At 34.0% G+C, this 19,443-nt stretch overlaps 2 protein-coding genes across 3 annotated transcripts; one reads left to right on the top strand and one right to left on the bottom strand.

Annotated features, from left to right (window-relative positions):
* The first annotated feature begins 4,180 nt into the window (after positions 1-4,180).
* Positions 4,181-9,889, top strand: LOC142610861 (uncharacterized). The gene is made up of 7 exons (XM_075782823.1): positions 4,181-4,335; positions 4,467-4,498; positions 5,088-5,129; positions 5,648-5,734; positions 9,073-9,161; positions 9,304-9,354; positions 9,493-9,889. Exons 1-7 carry the CDS (start codon positions 4,262-4,264, stop codon positions 9,526-9,528), a joined length of 411 nt encoding a protein of 136 aa, XP_075638938.1. The 5' UTR covers positions 4,181-4,261; the 3' UTR covers positions 9,529-9,889.
* A 3,485-nt stretch (positions 9,890-13,374) lies between these two features.
* Positions 13,375-16,527, bottom strand: LOC142610449 (putative HVA22-like protein g). Of its 2 annotated transcripts, none has more exons than XM_075782259.1 (7): positions 16,407-16,527; positions 15,997-16,064; positions 15,766-15,864; positions 14,964-15,020; positions 14,790-14,853; positions 14,488-14,700; positions 13,375-13,806 (listed from the first exon to the last, which is right to left on the bottom strand). In XM_075782259.1, exons 2-7 carry the CDS (start codon positions 16,026-16,028, stop codon positions 13,525-13,527), a joined length of 747 nt encoding a protein of 248 aa, XP_075638374.1. In that variant the 5' UTR covers positions 16,029-16,064; positions 16,407-16,527; the 3' UTR covers positions 13,375-13,524. The 2 variants fall into 2 exon arrangements, with proteins under 2 accessions (XP_075638374.1, XP_075638375.1); XM_075782260.1 differs by lacking the exon at positions 16,407-16,527 and adding an exon at positions 16,201-16,295.
* Between the last annotated feature and the right edge of the window lie 2,916 nt (positions 16,528-19,443).

The following is a 19,443-nucleotide window of genomic DNA, read 5'->3' as shown; positions in this document are numbered from 1 at the left end:
ACGGAAAACCAAAGTAATGGATCGGTGACTTGGGGCTTGGGTCGACTTGGGCAGGTGACGTTGAGGCCGGCGGAGGCGTGGGTCTGAGACTTTGAGATAGAGAGGTGAGAGTGACTGAGAGAGAGAGAGGAAGAGGCATGGAGTGACTGAGAGAGGGAGATCAGAGAACATTTTTATTATTTTAATCGGGCTGGGAGTAAAATAATATTTTTTTTGTTTAGCTCTCATGAACAGTGCACATCTATCTATAGATGTGCACTGTTCATTAGAGCTAGAAAAAAAAAAAAAAAAATAGCTCTACTGCTGGAGCATGCTTTTTTGGTGTTTGAAGAGCTAAAAAATACCAATATATCAATATACTACTACTGCTGTGAGTGCTCTAAGATGTTACTTGTATAATGGCCAAAAGCCACAAAACTACTTACCATTATTTCTTCAATGGCAAATCGACCTGTAAGTTGAGTACTCTGATGTCAATTGCATCTATTGTTGGTGGCAGCCAGCTATATCATGGTTAAAATAGGCACTTATTATACATCCACATCTTAGGCTAATGTGCGTGCAACTTTTGTGGCTGATGAGAGACTTGAGAGTGAATGACCATATAATGCTTAAAATCCCTTGTCTCAAATGTAGGTTCGGACAAAGGATGGTTGCGCATGCTCAAGAACCACAAAACTAAAAAAGTATAAATGAGACCGCCAAAAGAAAAAGGGCCACAAAATCAAAAGCAGCAATATATAATAAAAAAGTTTCTAGTTTGGAGGAATCTCTTCCACACTAGTGATTGCAAGTTTGCAAAACCTCAGCCATTGGTTGGCTGGGATTTGGTTCTGCTAATTTACTAATGAGAAATCGTTTTCACGAAATATGGGCACTTTTTTGAGACATGCACAAACAAATTCGTTCACCCAATGAGTTGAAAAGTTGGAGCGGGGATTGGGTATTCAAACATTTTGGAGCAAGTAGTGTAATACTACAAACACAGCTTCTTCTTTTTTTTTTTTTTTTTGGTATGAATCATCATTGGCATTGCTTTATTATTTGTTATTCATAACATATAATTTTTGCATTAGTAAAATATTTTGTAAAAATTATTGTGACAACAAACTTATTATTTTGGATTTACTTATAGGATCCAAATGTTTGTCATGTTTATTTATTTCTATTTCAATTTTCAGAGTGATACTAACATCATGATAATGGCTTAAATTATCCTATTTGACAGTTGTTGAGGTCCAAAATATTACAAGTATTGAAATCCAAAGTAAATGGGCCCCCAAAGATAAGAAAGACCCAATCTGTGGGCCAAGGCCCATTTAAATAGCTAAAAAGAAGCCCAAGCTCATGAATGGGTAAGTCCCAAGCCTCATAAAAGGGAGGAAAAGTAAAGGAAGCTCAGTCCAGTTTTTGTAAGAAAAGCTCTCCAAGGAGCCTAAGAAGAGATTGGACCAGGATGCCTTGGAATTGCCAGAACTAGGGAGGGAATCCTTGGGAAGTGCAGGAAAAATTAGTTGGGATTTGGACAGCTCAAGGAAGCATGCTCATGAACACAAAGAACGAAGAAAGACATGTCCCATCAGCTACCCATGACTCAAAAGAAAAGCTTTGGAAAACAGTTAATGACTTAGGAATCAGCACTTGATAAAAGGAGCCTGGTATCTCGGGAAGAACAGGAGAGTGAACAATGAAGGAAGATGGTTGGGGATCTTTTAGCCCGACAGGGAAGAATTTATCTATTTGAAGAAAAAAGATAAAGGGTGAGGCAGCCAAAAAGGGGTTTTTGAAAAAGTCTCTCTAGAAGTATTGGAAAAAAAAAAAAAAAAAGTTAGCCCCTATGACCCCTCAAAAGAGGAAGGTCAATTGGGGACTTTTTGGAGGGAGTCTCAAAAGAAAAATATAATAAGAAAATAAGGAAAGGACCAGCCACCAATGTTGCGTTAATAACATTAGTTCTGGTACTCAGGGCAACAAATGGAAGGAATCAATTGCACACCAAAAACCTTAGGAAGGTACTATAAAAGGGGATCAAGTCATCAGCAAAACCAGCTCAACAACAATTAATTAGAACAAAAATTAGTATTAGAGGGAGTCATTAAACCTAAATAAATAGAGAAAAGAGGGAAACACTATGAGGGATCCTGCGATAAGTGCTTGAGGATGCACTTGGATTCAAGGGGATTCTAACCTTAGAAGTCTCGGAAGCCTACAAAGAACTATCTAAGTTTATGACTTTTGAACTTATTTGAACCTTATGACATACCCTAGTGAGAAATAGGGTCCAATGTACTCAAAACTTAATGCAATGACATATCACTTTATTTTCTGAATTCCCTAACGTCCTTACTTGTTTTTTTTATTTTATTATTTCTTTACTGTTCCTTAGCCATTTATTTTTACAATATGTATATATTTGCACGTATGAATATGTATGTGTTGTAGGGTCCATGTTTTTGTGCACAGCTTGGTTTGTAAGCAGTCCAATATAGCTGCGGTGAACCAAGTCTAATCTGCCAAACAACAGATATAAATTTTTTTCGAGGCCCAGGATCCTTGTCATCACTTGGGTTTGGGTATTGTCGAAAACAATAACCCACAACAGTTTACTAAATTTGAGGGTAATTCTTATATTTTTCATTATGATATTAATTTTTTTGTCATAAATAAAAGTGAATATATATAAAAAATATAAAAAATAAATCTTTTATGGAAAAAAAAAATTGCGGTCCAAATAATAAAAATAAAAAATAATGAAGAAGGTCACAGCATTAGGCGGTGCTAAAATGTTATATAATGCAATTGGAATTGGCTCTGTATCAATGGAATCTCATCATTCATACATAACGAATTAGTGTGGTATATCCATATCATAACATATGAACAATAAGAACTAGCATTCTTATTGAGACTAAAACTCATAGGGAAGAAAATAGATTTATGAATGGAATCAAATATGCAGTATTTACAGGCAAAAGTATTTGGTTATTGGGTAAAAATCAATATACTTCTAATGTCGAATCGAGATCAACTAGGACAAAAATAAAGCATTGGGTCGAACGCTTCTTTTGTGTCAAGGTAACAACTATGAATAGTCATCGACTCCCGGGAAAGGGTAGATATGGTTCATTCTTTGTTTCATTTTTGTTTTGAAATAATAGTGTATTTCTGTGGAGTTTTTTTTTCTTCTTCTTCTTCTTATGAATAGAGTATATTTAGCCATCATTCACAAGAAATTGCATGTCTGGGTTTCTTTGGAAGAAATGATATATTGACAATATTTTTACAACAAATTTTAAGTGGCAGGTTATTACTGATTGTTATTATTGAGGAAAAAAGTAATCTTAGGCTTCGTTTGAGAGTTCATAAGGGAAGTGAATGGAATGATCATAAAGGAATGGAAATGAATGAAATAGAGTGGAGTGGATTAGTAAGGGAAAAGAATGGAATAGAATGGAATTAAGTAACCTTGATTGGATGTTTTAAAATAAAGGAATAGAAATGAATGAAAATGAATGGAATATAAGTAATCTTGTTTGGGAGTAACATGAAGGGAATGTAATAGAATCATTTTATGACAATAGTACTATTAGACCCCTATTTTAAATAAAGAGTTGAATATATAGAGGTATTTTGGGAGTTTTAGTAAAAAATTCATTAAATTTAATTCTATTTCCTCCCAATCCTTTCAATTTCGGAGGAATGAAAATTTAAGGTTTTAAGGGAATAGAGAGGAATGAGTGTTCCCTCCTACCCATTCAATTCCCTCCCACTTAAACTCCCAAATAAGAGAATGGACTTTCCATTTCCTCCATTAAAACTTCCAAACAAGGGAAGGGAAGAATATTTTAAAATTATTCTTTTTATTCCATTTCATTCCATTCCCTCCTCCCAAACGAGGCCTTAGTGTTAGGTTCAAATTTGAACCAATAACAACCAGTCAGTTATGATTTGTTGTGAAAATATTGTGATTATATATATATATATATTAATGATTAAACTTGATTAGACTTGTTTCAGGTGAAAAAAAAAGGGTGTGGCGGTGGGGGGTAAATAAGTAAATAGTGCCTCATTTTTCAGGGAGGGAAAAAAAGAAAAGAGTATAACGTCTTTCTACGCGTGAAATCAAGTAAAACGGTGCGCTTCACAATATATATAATAATAATAAAAAAGAGTGGAAAAAAAAAAAAAAAAAAAAAACAGAGAGAGAACTGATTCAAACCTAGCTGAAGAGAATCGCGGGCGGCACCGTGTGTGTGAAAATATGGGTCCTCGAAAGTGTGAAGTCTGCAATGAAGCCCTTTCAAAGTACAAGTGTCCCTCCTGTCTTGTTCCTTAGTAAGTCTAACTCACAATCAAACCCTCTCTCTCTCTCTCTCTCTAACAAGATTGAAAAAAAACAAAAAAACAAAAAATAGAGTTTTAATGTCATATTGATATCTTATATCTTTTCTTTGTTCCAATTGCAGTTGTTCCCTTCCCTGTTTCAAGAAACACAAAGGTATGCCAATGCCCACTTTTATATTTACTACTTTAGGCACAAACTCAAAGAAAGAAATAAAGAATAGTATAGAATGGATTTTGCTCAATTAAAATTCTCAATTATGTATGCATCTCTTTAGTTTTGACTCCTTTCTGTTAGAACAAAACAAACCCATTTGATAGTTTTGGATTGGATTATTGGTGTTGCCTTTTTGGGATGTCCAAATAAACAGTTAACTCTATGATAGCATTTTTTAACCCGTGCTGTCCGCTACATGATGATTGCTCTTTCTTGTCAAGCCAAAATGTCAATAGTGTAGGAGTGATTTGATTGTAGGTCCCTTATTCAATGACAATAGGCTTTACCCGTTGAGCTGACTGGAACCTATTTTGATACAATGCCCCCACACGCCAATTGTTTGAAGAAATGCTAAATTTATAATGACTTGACACTATACTAACTCGTGTTATCTTATTCTAAAATTATTCTTTAAATTCCTTTTCCTCCTCCTAAACGAGCTGCAAGACTAAACAACCGCTAATTAACAAGGAATATTGCGAATTGTTTTGGTAATGAGAACTAATGTGGGCTTACATGAACGATGCAGAAATCCCTTGTGCTAAGCCAGTATCTTCTGAGGAAAAACCAAGTAAGAATTATACTACTTTAGTTTCATGTTAATTGCTAATGCTTTAGAACTGTTTTAATATGGTACATATCCTTTTGTCTTTGGTTCCTTTAAATTTGATACAGTTTTATAATTTCCTGATGATGGCTATTAGATATAATCATAAGTAAGTGGAAATTATACAGACATGTTGCTGGGAGGCTTTTCACTCCTAATAAAGGAGAGAACGCTATGCCAACGAGCTACAGGGCTCTTGGTTCCTTCGTTGTTAACTTGTTATCCTTTCATGATGTACTACCATGTATTTATCTTTGATTTTTATTTTTCATTAAATCCAAATGCCTTGTTATGAACCTGAAGTTCAAAAAGTTCAGTCAATCTTATACTCACCTTGCATTACAGGGATTTAGGCTTACCTCTAGTGAGCCAAATAACAGGGGATCTCTGTAGGATCAATAACTCAACATCTAGCTGCATCAGATTAACTTTTTTTATTTAAATTTTTTATAACTAACTTTGTTTTTTTTCATGTTCTGCAGCTCCTGTTCCCGAATCACTTGTAGAGAGACCATTGATTGTTGAAAAACCTGGGGATGTGCTGCAAAAGTTGCAACTAGAGGCTATAGGTATGGGTTTTCAAATAGCTTAGGGGAATAAGTATAACCAAAGAATATTCTTTTATACAAATACTTGAGGTGTGCTACTTGGGATAAGTGTTGCATTCTATTGCATACTTATTGTATGCCAGGTTTTGAATCTTATCATGTAGATTACCCCAAGGTAGCGCTTTACGCCTCAAGAAGCCAAGGTCACTAGTTGGAATCTCCCCTTCTCCCTCCCCTTGGGGTCTAAACTTCTTTAAAATATATATACACGTTAGCATGTAGATTTTAACAGACAATATAGAGAACTTGAAATATGACAAATTACGATGGGCAAGCCTAGTTGCTGTACAGATTGTGAGAAGGGCATTGAAGTTGTAATGGTAAATTTGGGGTTAGTGGTCTTATAATTTTGTAAGAGAATCTTGTGGTCGGGCCTTTGGAATAGCAAAAATGAAGGTTGTAACTATTTCAGCATGTATTAAGTTTGAAATTGATGATTGTAGTTGGTTCATTTTCTCTGCATACTGTATGGTTCTGGAGACTAGAGAGGTTGCTTTAAAAACTTGTTCCGTGATGGTTTTTTTTTTTTGCTGAGAATAAGGATGCGTATGTGCTTCATATCTAGGTATTTCAAGTAGACTTGATTCTAGAATCTCAAGTTTGTGAGATAGGTTCAAGTGTTCGACATTGGGAGTTGGAATCAGTTGTGCCCCTTTTTAGTTTATTACAATCAAATTAGGATAGACAGAACTTGCTGGAGGTTAAAGATGAATGGTTTGTCTGGTGTCTGCATAGGTATTGTGTTTGGTTTTTGCTGTATGAAGGAACCTATGTAGGAGAGGATAGAATTTTCTGAAGGTTAACGAGGAATGATATATAATGTTTGCATTTGTATGACATACGTTGGATGGCTCTTTCTTTAGGTATTGTGTTCCGTATTTGTACTAACGCACCTACGAAAACTATGTGTTTGTGGTCTGAGTGAAGTTAGTGATAGGGCAGTTGAACATCATTTGTTTAACTGCTTAGTTGCAAGAGATTTTTTGGTCAGTAGTGTTCTCTCTTTGGGTTCCAGTGGATAATGCCTAAGATAGTTTTGAAGGTTTTAGTGTGTTGTAAATGAATGTTTGATCGGGCATCGAATTAGTATGATTATGGAAACCCTTTCTTGTCTAGTTGGATGATTTGGTGAGAAGGGGAAAACCAGGCTCTGTATGTGGTTGAGTTATCTCAAAATAATCTTAAAATACAAATACAAGTACAAATACAAATAAGAAACCATTCTAATTCCAAAAATCAAGATCTAAGATAAACATCTATGAGAATATATATGAGTGCAGCAAGAAAATACACTAGGCATCTGGTTATGAAATCTCCTAACATGTCTATTCCCTATGCATTAAAACCCACCTAAAATTCCTGCAACAATACAATAAAAAATCTATCTTTCTTTGGTTATGTTTGCGCCCCCCCCCCCCCCCCCCCCCAAAACCCCAACTTATTAAAAAAGGAAAAAAAAATCTAAGTAACCTACTATGACTGTGCGCATGAGATACATATTATCACATAACATCCTTCTTTGAATCAAGTTTAGCAAAGGGCTTCAACTATCTTTCCTTGGAAAGCTATCTGGAGAGTAAAGGCCCCTAGGCGAGTTTCTTTTTTTGTTTGGTGTGTAGCTTGGAATAAGATCCTAACGGGAGACAATTTGAGATTGAGGAGATTGGTTTTTGTGGATTGGTGCATTATGTGCCGTCATTGTGGAGAGACGGTAGATCACCTTCTTCTTCATTGTGAGGTGGCCTATCGGTTATGGAGCTTTGTTTTTATAACTTTTGGCTTGGCTTGGGTTATGCCTAGTTCGATTCCAGACTTACTTTTTGGATGGTGGAATTGGTTGGGGAAGCATTTGTCTCAGATCTGGAATTTAATCCCGTTGTGCATCCTTTGGTGTATTTGGAAGGAGCGGAACCGGAGGACTTTTGAGGACTTGGATAGCTCTAGTGATCAGTTGCTTGCTTCTTTTTGTGGAACTCTATTTGATTGGTCTTGGGCGTGGGGACTCACGTCTAGTGATTCCCTCCCCTCTTTTCTTTGTTCCCTTCTCCTATTGTAATTTCTTTGTTGTTTGGTTTTCTCTCTTGTTTCTCTTTATTTTCTTTTTCTTGTATTTCTGGGTTGCTATGTGTTTTTCAGGCATAGAGTAACCTTCGTATATATATCATTCTTACTTATCAAAAAAAAAAAAAAGTCCGGGACAAAAGAAAACTCTGAGAATGGATTAATATTTATAAAGGTAAATCAATAGAGTCAAATAGTATACTCCAAATCTGACCCAAAATATGTACAGTGTAATTCTAAAAGCAAAACCAGAAAGAGAATAAACAACCTTTTATTTATTTTTATAAAATAAATGGATTTTCACCTTCCTCTTTTTCTTCTTCCTTTTTTCAATGAAAAAAGAGATTATACAACCTATAAGTGGAATCTGCAACAAGAATACACAGTGAGGGGAGAAGCTGCAAAGGTTTCTAGGGGTATGCATTTTTAATGCAGTAGATATATATTTGTCTCATTCCTCTCCCCCATTATGCCTTTTTCTTTTCCCTGTAAATCTTTTTAAATTCAATTGTCTTTGGAGGGTGCTATTCTATTTATGGGTATTTCAGGTACTCGGATTTTTTTTTTTTCCTCAAAATAATCAAATTCCTCAAACAATTTTATTAGTTAGTAAGGTTTTGAAACTACTTAGCAATCTAACAAATCGAGTTTTTTAGACTCGATTTTGCTCTTTGAAATCAGTTGGAAATCGAGTGTCTCACACTCGAGTTTCATACTCGAGAGTGAAACACTCGAGTTCCATAGTCTTCTTGTTCTTTGGTCTGATGAAGTGTGTAGCCTGGCTGGGAAATCGAGTCGTGGAGACTCAAGTTCCATGGAACTCGACCTCTTCACACTCGATTTAGCACAACAAATCGAGTTCTCTGCACTCGATTTGTTAGATTGCTAAATAGTTTCAAAACCTTGCTAACTAATGAAATTGTTTGAGGGATTTGGTTATTTTGAAAAAAAAATCCGGTACTCCTTTATAGTTGTGTAACTTTCCCCATTTATGTTTATGCTAGGTTCAGCTAGTAAAAATCTTGTTAGTGATTTGGATCTCCTGCTACATGGTATATTGACCTATTGTTGAATATTATCTGGCTTAGAAATTTTATTTGAGAAGACTGACCGTTTCCTTATAATGAATCTTTGAATTTGTTGGGATAAAAGAAGTTATTTAGAAAGTTTCAGTCCTGAAATGATGTCTGGTTAGATAGTTCCCATTAGATGTAAATTCTCTGGGTTTCCTTGTGCAGCTTCTTCCAGTGAAATTCGGGATGCTTTGAAGGATGGAAACCTCCAGAAAATCATCGACAATATTGATGGTTCCCCAGATGCAGAGAATGTAAGCAGTTTAATCCTTCCTTAAATCAAGATAAAGTATTTTCTTTCTTAAATACTTGTTTATAGCGATATCATTGATAAATTGAATTGTTGATTGAGCAAGCATGGATGACTGTCAGCTAAATTCTATTGTTACTTGTTAGGAACTTGATAAAGCTATGGGAGTGGAGGTGTTTCGCACATTCACTGAAAAGGTATGTCTTCTGTTTCTGCTGAAGTGTACTGTAAATAGAACATCTATAAGCATTCATGAGAGTGGGTTTTTATGCAAATTTCATGAGGAATTTGAATTTACCAGTGTGTTGAGCATTACTTGGTTTAACTGTTCTCAGATTCTATCTGCTGCAACTGCAAGCAGTCAATTGTAACGTGAGGAAGTAGTAAACATCTGTTGCATGAAGTTCAAAATTTTATTGAAGCAGCAGTTTGTGAAGTCAACATCTACTTTGACTTCAATAGAGCTCTTTCAATCTGGCTGGCACCTCTAACATGTCTTGCATCCTGGTTAAGAAGTACGTTTTAAATGTAAGTGTTTAATGTACAAGTAGTCAGTGAAATAGAGAGCATAATCATGTGTAAAGTAATAGTGTCTATTTTTGGCTCTTCAATGGATAACCGAACTATTGAGTTAGGAAAGCAACTCACAAGTCACAAACATTATCCTAGGTTTCTATGGCTATCAAATTTATCTATTGAAACTATGAAAGGAATACAATCACTTCGAGGCAATCCAACGACCAAAACATAGTACAATTATTATGTGCTCCTATAAAATATAAGTGCTCCTATAAAATATAAGAATATAGTAACGTGATATTCCACGCCAATAATACAATTATTACGTGCTCTTATAAAGTGTAGGAATATAGTAACGTGATACTCTACGTCAATAATACAATTATTATGTGCTTTTATAAAGTATAGGAATATAGTAACGTGATACTCCACACCAATAAAAAAGAAAAAGAAAAAGAAAAAGAAGACAACCAAAAGGCTAAATGCTTCTATTGCACTTGTATGAACAATAAGGGAGCAAAGACCATATAATTTTTGGTGCATCAGTTCTCAACGACTTGTCGGATTTAGTTTAAATTAATGAGATGTGAAATAATGGCTTCTCAAATTAATTTAACAAAAGACAAGACACGTGGCACTTTGAGATTGGTTGAGCATAAAGTTGAGAGTATATATATCGGGAATTGGTATGGCTTAATACAAACAAAGTGAGCAAGTCACCTAGCAGCTAGCAAATTAGATAATGCACCTATTAAATTCAACCAAATGAGCATCAACTCAACTTTAGGCATGTGCTTAAGAGACATGCACTAAGATAGAGCCAAATTATCGAAGTGGGCCAGGATTCCGATAGAGAAACTTGCTTCATACTCACTAAAATAAGTCATAAATATAAAACATATATAATGTTTCAGTCTCATACGTGAAAATGTGTACCCAATAGAGGAAGTATATGACTATTAGGTTTGGTAATGGTCTGTGTGGGCCTCTTTCAAGAAAAGGATAGAAACACTGGCTTTTCTAATGTTTATCACACTTTCAAAGGTTACATTTCTGTCAACCCATTTACCACTGTGGACACAAGTGGTGGAAAATTTGCTGAAAATATTTTCCAAGACACTTTTTTTGATGAGAAGAATTAAACTCATAACCAAGATCACACCACACATGATGCTTAGTAATAAAAATAAAATAGGAAAAAGTTTGGCTATAAATTTTATTGTACTCTAAGATTATAATTTTCACTAAAAAAATAATAATATGACTATATATTTTGAAATTCTAACAATTAAATTGCATGTTTTTAACATACATGTCAAGTTTCGTGTAAATCAAATGTTTATTTACTATTTGATATGTAAACTTATTTTTAATGCATAGTTTTAAACTATAAAAATTTAAAATTTAAATATTTGATTGATAATATAATTATTGATATTTGATTTTCTAGAAATTTTACAAACAAAAAGGATATAAGAAGAAAATATAATTTAATTATGGATTTGTCAAAATTTACATCCAACCTAATTTGTTGCAATTTCACCACTCTCTTATATTCTGTTCTATCTTTCGTTCGAACTGATCCATGTTTCACAAATATTGTAATCGACTCTCATCAATCACTAGTATATGAATAATCAACTTGACATTATTGATAAATAAAGTAAATAGCTTTCATTTATTAAAAAAAGAAAAAGAAAAAAAAAGGTTATAAGTGACGATGTCTTGAACGAAAAATAGTGATCACTCAGTACTTAAAGTGGGTCACCAATTTTTTATATAAAGTAGGCATGAAGTCAATACTCGATAATGCCATTACCAACAGCCCCAGAAATCAGAAAGTGAATACAAACCAACCATTTCTACTTCCTAGTCAATGAAAGACTCAAAAAATCACCCACTCACGAGACAAATTTTTTTCCCATTATGTTGACTAGTCTCAAATATCATTTATTTTGGGCGTTATATATATATATATATATATATATATATATATATATTTTTTTTTTTTTTTTTGGGCGTTATATATATATATATATATATATATATATATATATATATATCTTTTCATCATCCACTTTATAAGTATGAGTATTGTAATCAATGAGTTTATACCTTTAGTTCTAGTCACTCTGATATTAAGCATGACTATGAGATAATCATAACATGTTTAATTTATGAATTGAAAATAATCATCTACAATACTTCATTCAAATGTGTCTTATCACGTAAATAATTGTAATAAGTAGATAAGGTTCCACTTGTGTGAGGTTTGTGAAATTTGGTAAGCAATAGTGTTATGATGTTATCTGATTCCAAACTTTGACCATTAAAAATCATCATTTGGATAAAAAGCACTTGTCATTTCATCAAAATTCAATCCTATAGTTTCTCAAAAAAAAAAAAAAAAAAATTCAATCCTATTTGTTTCTTATCACACAAAAACCATAAATTAAAACCAACGAAATTATATAAAATCTAAAGCATATTACATAAACAATTTGATACTTAGATGAGAGTAAAAAATAATATATATATATATATATATTAACTATAAAATAAAAAGTGGCATTACCCAATTTATAACACCTTAGATCAATACATAAAAATATATTTACAATTTTTTTATATTAATTTAATATTTAAGAATGAAATATTAATCAGATAAGTTTTCATGGATATTTCATACTACCATTTTTTTCTAAACTCATATAGACAGTAGATAAGGATGATCAGAAAAGAGAGATAAGGAATCTAAAGAAAAAGAAAAGAGAGACAAAGGTGCACACTTAACACAGATAAAAACAGCCACTGACATAGCCACAGTCATAGTCATAAGACAATGTACTCCAATTATTGCAAAATAGCAAAATAGGTAGCCGCCGGAGCTCAAAAAATAAAAAAAGCCTGTTTTTTTTTTAATTTTTTTTTTCTCATCATCATCACTACAGTAACCCACAACACCGACCCATTATAAAATATCTCGCCACAACAAAACTCAAACTCTCTCTATGTAGAAATCTCTATACAATTTACTCAAAACCATGGACGACTCTGCCGCCACAAACTCAGACCCACAAACTCAAACTCAATCAAAACCATCATCAACTCTCCGCCACAGAAACTCGATCGCCACCTCCGTAGTCGTCCCCACAAGACTCTCCTTCACCGCCGCCGCCGCTGCAACAACGACGAAACCGCTCCAAAGCTCCAACACCTTCCCCAACCACCAAAACGGCACCGTACCACGTCCGCCGCCATTAGATGACGACGTGCTACTCTCGCTCAAGTGTTGTTGTTCTCCTCCTCATCAGACCTACACTTCCTTGAAAGACATCCTCCCCGTCACGGCCGCCGTGAGCTCCCCCACCCCCGCCGCCTCCGCCGCCGTGTCGTCCGGGTACGAGATCTCAATCCGCAACCGCCTCGTCAAGCAGGCCGCTTGGGCCTACCTCCAGCCCATGTCGTCCTCGCCGGGCTCGTCCGGCCCACACTTACTCCACCGCCTCTGGCTCTCGTTCCTCTCTTTCTTCAACCGACACGTCGTTCCCGCCTTCACCCATCTCCTCCACCAGGTACTCCGCGCCTGTAACTGCAGATAACGGTCCTTTCTTTCTTAACCAAACGCTTTTCTTTTTTTTCTTTTTTCATTGCCAATGACTCAAAACAAAACAAAACAAAACGAAAACTAAACGACATGTCGTAACGTAAGAGGCTTTTTTAGCATAGGAAATATGTATGTCACAATGGTAGAGAAAGAATGAAATGAATAGAATTTGAATTTTTACATGTGTATATATTTTTTATATGTTACAACTTTGTACAATTCTTTTGTCTCTTTCTGTGTCTCAATGGTGTGGTTTTGAGCGCCTAAACTTTAGGCCAGTAGGGGAGGTGGCGCGGCTGGGCTCTGATTGTTGATCTCTTTGCTTTTGTTGGTGGAGGAGGACTTGTACCAGGTTGGGTTTGGGTGGCTCCGCCATGGAGCGGTCGATTGTGGTGGTGCCGGGCAATGGCGGGGCACTTGGGATCGGAGGCCACTTCATGCCATTGCCGTTGGCTGCGCCATTGAATGTTGGCACATTTGGGGGTGGATGTTGTGTGCTTGGATTATTGTTATCATCCTTTTTCTGCAAAAAAAAAAAAAAAAGTTTAAGTACTAACACTTATTGTGGGTGGTGTAATTAAAATGTGTAATGCAAATGGGAATTATGGTAGTTTTTCATCATCAGAGGAGTTCATTGTTGTGTTCAATTTACATTTCTGTATGTAATGTGTAATGTGTGTAAATATATGTGTCAATCTTTTTCACAACATGAGGGTCACATAGCTGTTTTGGACGCTAATTACTAGTTATGTACTGCAACGACATGTTAAAGATTCTAGCTTTGGTTTTTCAAATTCATGGATGACATTTCAAGAGGCATTTGGAATGTTACTTATTGAAGAAAGGGATGTTATCATGTTACTTACCAAAAAAAAAAAAAAAATGATAAGGGATATTAGGCACTGTTTGAATCTTTACAAAGTACAAGGGAAAGGAACAGAGATTTCCTAACATTACTTCTCTCTAATGATAAGTATAATCTGATCATGTTCTCTTCCTCTGCCTCAAATTGTTTGAGATTCAAAAATTTGAAATGGGGGTCTTTGACATGGAATTATTACATTAATCTCTGTACCAATAAATTTGTGTGTTCTGATTTTGATTATGTGGGTGAGAAGCTAATAAAGCTCTAGGGACTCATGAACTAGCCTGGTTAAAATATGCACAGGGGAATGAAGGGACAAGATGAAATAAGAGAACCTACCTCTGTGTGAGGGTGTTTAAACCTTGCAGACTGACCGGCCAAGTACTCAACGACTTGGAAGAATGCTGACTGCCCTAATTGGGAGCAGTTTTGATAATAGAAAATGGCCAAATCCCAGGCCCTTAACCTCCACTCCTGCAACTTCCTGTCAATGTCTGTTTCGTGCTTAGACACATAAGGCCGCAGCACTGCGTCATAGACATAGCCGCTTCCCTACATGATGCACAAAAAATGTTTCATAATTCAGACACAAACATGGTGATATATGAAATTATGATTTCTACTATTGTTTTTTTTTTTACCTTGGTTTTGGGATACCATAGATAGATAAAGAGTGCCAGCTTCAGTTCACCATACATGGGCACCCTTCAAAAAAAGATTAGCATAAATTTATTTCCATTTAAATAAAGACACTGCACATATAAAAATAGTCAAATACTCGTTGTTGTTGTATCTATACAAAGACCTACACATACCATGATATGAATATATCCCCAATCCTCTCAAGAACTGTGAGCATAGCCACAATGATCCTGCAGAATTGATGACAAATTGAGATTTAATTCATGTGCTATAAAACATAATCAAAAATATTAGGTTGGGTTTGGTTTACATCTAATGCATAGAGTACTAGAGGGAAGACTTAAGACTTATCAGATCAATATTTTTAGATAAACATTGATGAATTTTGTACTGAAATGATGAGATGGCCATAAAATTCAAGGGTTTCAGGTATCATTCTTCAATAACATACCACCTGTCATCTAGTACCGACTACCAAACTACACAGCTACGCCATAAATCAAAATTAATTACGTGATCCTGATGCCCAACGAAAAGACTTGCTACAAATAAAATCTCATAAATTCTTTTCCTGTCTTATTTTTATTCCATTTACTATAATTTGCTATCGTTGGACAAATAACCGAAAGCAACAACCAGTAAGGCAGAGACATTAATAGGTTCGATAATATGTTGACCTTAGGACATTGTGGATTATTTCACCTAACCCATTTGCTAATTTGTTTCTAGGCGGCAATACATTCCTATATTTTATTTGTATTTCTCCTATGAAACTGTTGACAGATCAGAATGAACTGGGGAAGGTCCTCTAATATATGACTTCAATTTGAAAAAACAATTACAACCCATCAATTCTATCAATCTCAACTTCAAGGTCATGAATCAGAACACATTTAAGGCCACCAATTAAAACACTCTAAAAATGGTATTATCACAAAGCTTCTATTTTTTTAGAGCGAAGAAAATGCTTGTTACCAATATTGACACCAAAACCGGAGTTCTTCAATCTCGACCCTGTTCTTCTCCACCGTTTTGTAACACTCAAGCGCAGGATATGCATACCCCAGAATCAGTCTGATACCCAAAAAGTAAGAAAGCACAACAAAAAAAAAAAAAAAAAAAAATTAAAAACACAAATAAAAAAATCATTCTAATTCCGAAAATCAAGATCTAAGATAAACATCTATGAGTGCAACAAGAACATACACAAGACATCTGGTTATGAAATCTCCCAACATTTCAATTCCCTATACGTTAACAACCGCCAAAAATTCCTGCAAAACAAGCATTAAAGTTCCATCTTGATTAACCAAATTCACTTGAGACAAAAGAAATTCATCAAAGAACATTATAGAACAACGACAAAAGAATTCATCATAGTAAACCAAGTTTGTGATCAGAACTAATTGCCTTCTATCTAAACCAAAAGAGAAACTGCAAAACTGGACCCTTTTTGTATCTGAAAGATTAAAACCCACCAAAGATCATGTCCATTTGACTGGTTCAAAGTACAAACACTGCTCTCCAATGAAAACTAATATATATATATTAAAAAACAAAGCATTCACAAATATTGAAATGAAACGTTATTCAAACGTGTTAATGGAAGTTCATACCTTTGGATGAAGGATCTCTGATTCTTTGAACCGAATGTCTCTCTCTTGGGGTGAAAGAGAGAGAGAGAGAATTTGAGAAGGAAAACAAAAAAAACTGGCAAGAAAGCTTGAATTAGAGGAAAAAAGAAAGTTCCTGATATTTATAGTAAACTTAGCTTAGGCAGTTATTAAAGGTAAAAAGGGAAAAAATAAGATTCAGAGTATAATTATTATTGAAGATTTCTTGCCACGTACGCTTCTGTGTCATTTTACACGCAACAACGTTTGTGGGATTTCTCGGGATTCTTCAAAAAACGGATTTACCGTCTGGCGGTTGGGTTCTGTGAAGGGTGTTTTCGTCATTTCGAAAATTTTGTTCATTCGGTGTGGGAGTCCTCATTTTGCTTGTGATGAGTGAGCTTTTGCGGCGACTTTTTCCACGTGACTCATTCGCTTTTGGTAGTCCATGTTACATGTACCAGTGTACAGTTAGTTTAGTTCAAGTCTTCAATGCGTGGTCCATGTTGTAGTTTGGTTCCATAAAAATGGTTCTTACTATTCCACAAATAGTTTTTAAATCGAAATCAAATAACCAAGTGAGAGAATTTGGTCCCCATAAACCCAACAATTGGTAACAAAGTGCTACCCCTATAAGAGTATCAGGTGAAGAGATTGGTAATTACATACTAATCCTTACCTTCCTAATAGCCTAACCTTTTGATTTTGGAGATAAATCTTGTTTGTTTTTAGAGATAAATTTTCTTTTGGTTTTATTCTTGCCTAACTAGGCAGTTTCATTCAATTTTAAAAAATGCTATGTCTACAATATTTTCACAACAAATCTTAAGTGGAAGACTGTTATTAATTGTTACGGGTGGGCAAAAAAAGTAATTTAAGTTACAGATTCAAATTAAAATCACTAACAATTTACCACGTAAAGATTTTTTTTTTGTGGTATTTAAATTCAAATTAGTCTCTTCCCAATAAATAAATAAATAAATAAATATAATAAAATTTTTCTTTAAAACTAAAATATTGGGTAGCATTTAAATTCAAATTAGTCTCTTCCCAAAACAAAATTTCTTTTAAAACTAAAACATAATAAAACTCAAGTACAATTCTTTAAGGATTTTTTTTAAGATTCTCCAATTAAATTTAATTATGTGGTTGTATTTGATCAATAAACATATGATTAATTTAATTGTTGTTGATAAAGATGACAACATTATTTGTCACAGTTAAATTAAATTTGGAGAATGTAAAATATACAGTAATATTTAAGAAATTGTACCAAACTAAAAAGTAGTAAATAAATATATAAGCAAAAGATTAAGAGGAATAATTCCTATACAGGATCAATTTTTACTTAAACCAATTTTTTTGATAAAAATTGGGGAATGTAAAATATTAAGTAATATCTAAGAAATTGTACCAATCAAAAAAATAGTAAATAAATATATAAGCAAAAGATTAAGAGGAAATAATTCCTATACAGGATCAATGTTTACTTAAACCTATTTTTTTGATAAAAAGTAGAAATTATATTTTAGCATAATCTAAGTGTATATGTGTGTAAAACTTCTTCCTGGAGATTTGAATTCTAGCCCTTGCCCCCCACACCCCTCAAAGACTTTGTAATGTTTAGTTAAACCCATTAATTATAGTCTTTCAAAAAAAACCTATTAATTATAAGTTCTAGTGATCTTATCCAAGATTCACTCTCTTTAATTTAAAATTAGGAATAAATGTCTACCATTTATATCTCCTAGACCTCATAAAAACATAAGTCTTGAGAACTGAGTAAGTGAGTAAGAACTTTGACCTTGCTAATATGTAAATCTTAAATATTTAACTTATAGGTTTTAGACTTTTAGTATTTATTTTTGTTACTTAATGGATGTTAATGAAATCGTTCTGTAACAACACCCCCCCCCCCCCCAAAAAAAAAAAAAACTTTACTTGGGAAAGAAGGCAAAGTTTAATTTGACTTGGATCTGTGAGGGCTTAGAGCCTTGACTGAATTTGTTTCAATTTTTTGCCTAAAACATCATTGATGCAAAATTTTTATAATCAGAATAATAGTATTACGTAACTTGGTTCATGTCTCCATGACGACATGGCTTAGGCTGTGGTCAATTACTGAGAATTGAGTAGTATGAAAGCATCATGCATGATGACAAAAACATCAATAAATTTATTTATCAGTGACCTAAGGTCTTTGGCCATAAGTTTAATACTGATGCGCTTAATAGACTAATCTAATGATAATGATAATCTTCTCAGAAAAAAAAAAATGATAATGATAAATAAATATAAATACTAAAAAAAATAAAATCAGGTTCAACTTCCTGGTTTTTTCCCCATTTCAAATATGAAATGCGTAAGAAGCTACCTTTTAAAGTTTGAAAAATTCATTGGCATCATTGCATAGGTAAAATATAAATATTAGTAGAAGTTCTAGAATTTTCTCAATTTTAATTTTAAGTCAAAATGCAAAAACAACATGGTATTTAACTTAGTTGCAAAGACACTCATTGGAGTTTCAATTCTTTTGTATAATTTTTGGAGGTTTTCATATTTGTCAAAATTGGCCACGGGAACTAACTTTTGTTAGTCCTTATGGATAGAAAATCATGTAGCTATCACATAACTATATTAAAAAGACTCATTAATTAATTTGCGTCACTGGTTACTTAATGGTTATGTGATTTTTTTGCTTATAAAAGCTAATAAAAGTTAGTTCCATCAGTCAATTTAGCAGATATAAAAGAAACCTTAGGGAGTTATAAGAAAGAACTAAAACAACATGGGGTGTTTTTACACTTAACCCAAACCTTAGGGGGGTGTACTTGCATTTAGGCCTTTATTTGATTGACGGATCTTTTTTTTTTTTTTTTTAATACATATTTCATTTAAATGGTTCCAACATTAAAAAAAAAAATTGTGATCTGACAAAAAGGTAATTAACCATTATTTTAGGGCAATCAAAATACAGAGAACACCGTTGTATTCAATTTCATCAATTTTTCCTTTTCCTTTCCTAATTTTTGCCACCTTT

Source organism: Castanea sativa, chromosome 9 (genome assembly GCF_040712315.1).
Source record: "Castanea sativa cultivar Marrone di Chiusa Pesio chromosome 9, ASM4071231v1".
Taxonomy (NCBI): Eukaryota; Viridiplantae; Streptophyta; class Magnoliopsida; order Fagales; family Fagaceae; genus Castanea; species Castanea sativa.
This window is presented reverse-complemented; position numbering and strand designations above follow the sequence as displayed.

Excerpts from the sequence above, each read along its gene's own strand:
- LOC142610861 (XM_075782823.1), top strand. The coding sequence starts at position 4,262 with ATGGGTCCTCGAAAGTGTGAAGTCTGCAATGAAGCCCTTTCAAAGTAC. Across the intron at positions 4,336-4,466 it reads CCCTCCTGTCTTGTTCCTTA|TTGTTCCCTTCCCTGTTTCA; the intron begins GTAAGTCTAACT and ends TTCCAATTGCAG. Across the intron at positions 9,355-9,492 it reads TTCGCACATTCACTGAAAAG|ATTCTATCTGCTGCAACTGC; the intron begins GTATGTCTTCTG and ends AACTGTTCTCAG.
- LOC142610449 (XM_075782259.1), bottom strand. The coding sequence starts at position 16,028 with ATGTTGGGAGATTTCATAACCAGATGTCTTGT. Across the intron at positions 15,865-15,996 it reads TTCATAACCAGATGTCTTGT|ACTGATTCTGGGGTATGCAT; the intron begins GTATGTTCTTGT and ends TTTGGGTATCAG. Across the intron at positions 15,021-15,765 it reads CGGTTTTGGTGTCAATATTG|GATCATTGTGGCTATGCTCA; the intron begins GTAACAAGCATT and ends TCAATTCTGCAG.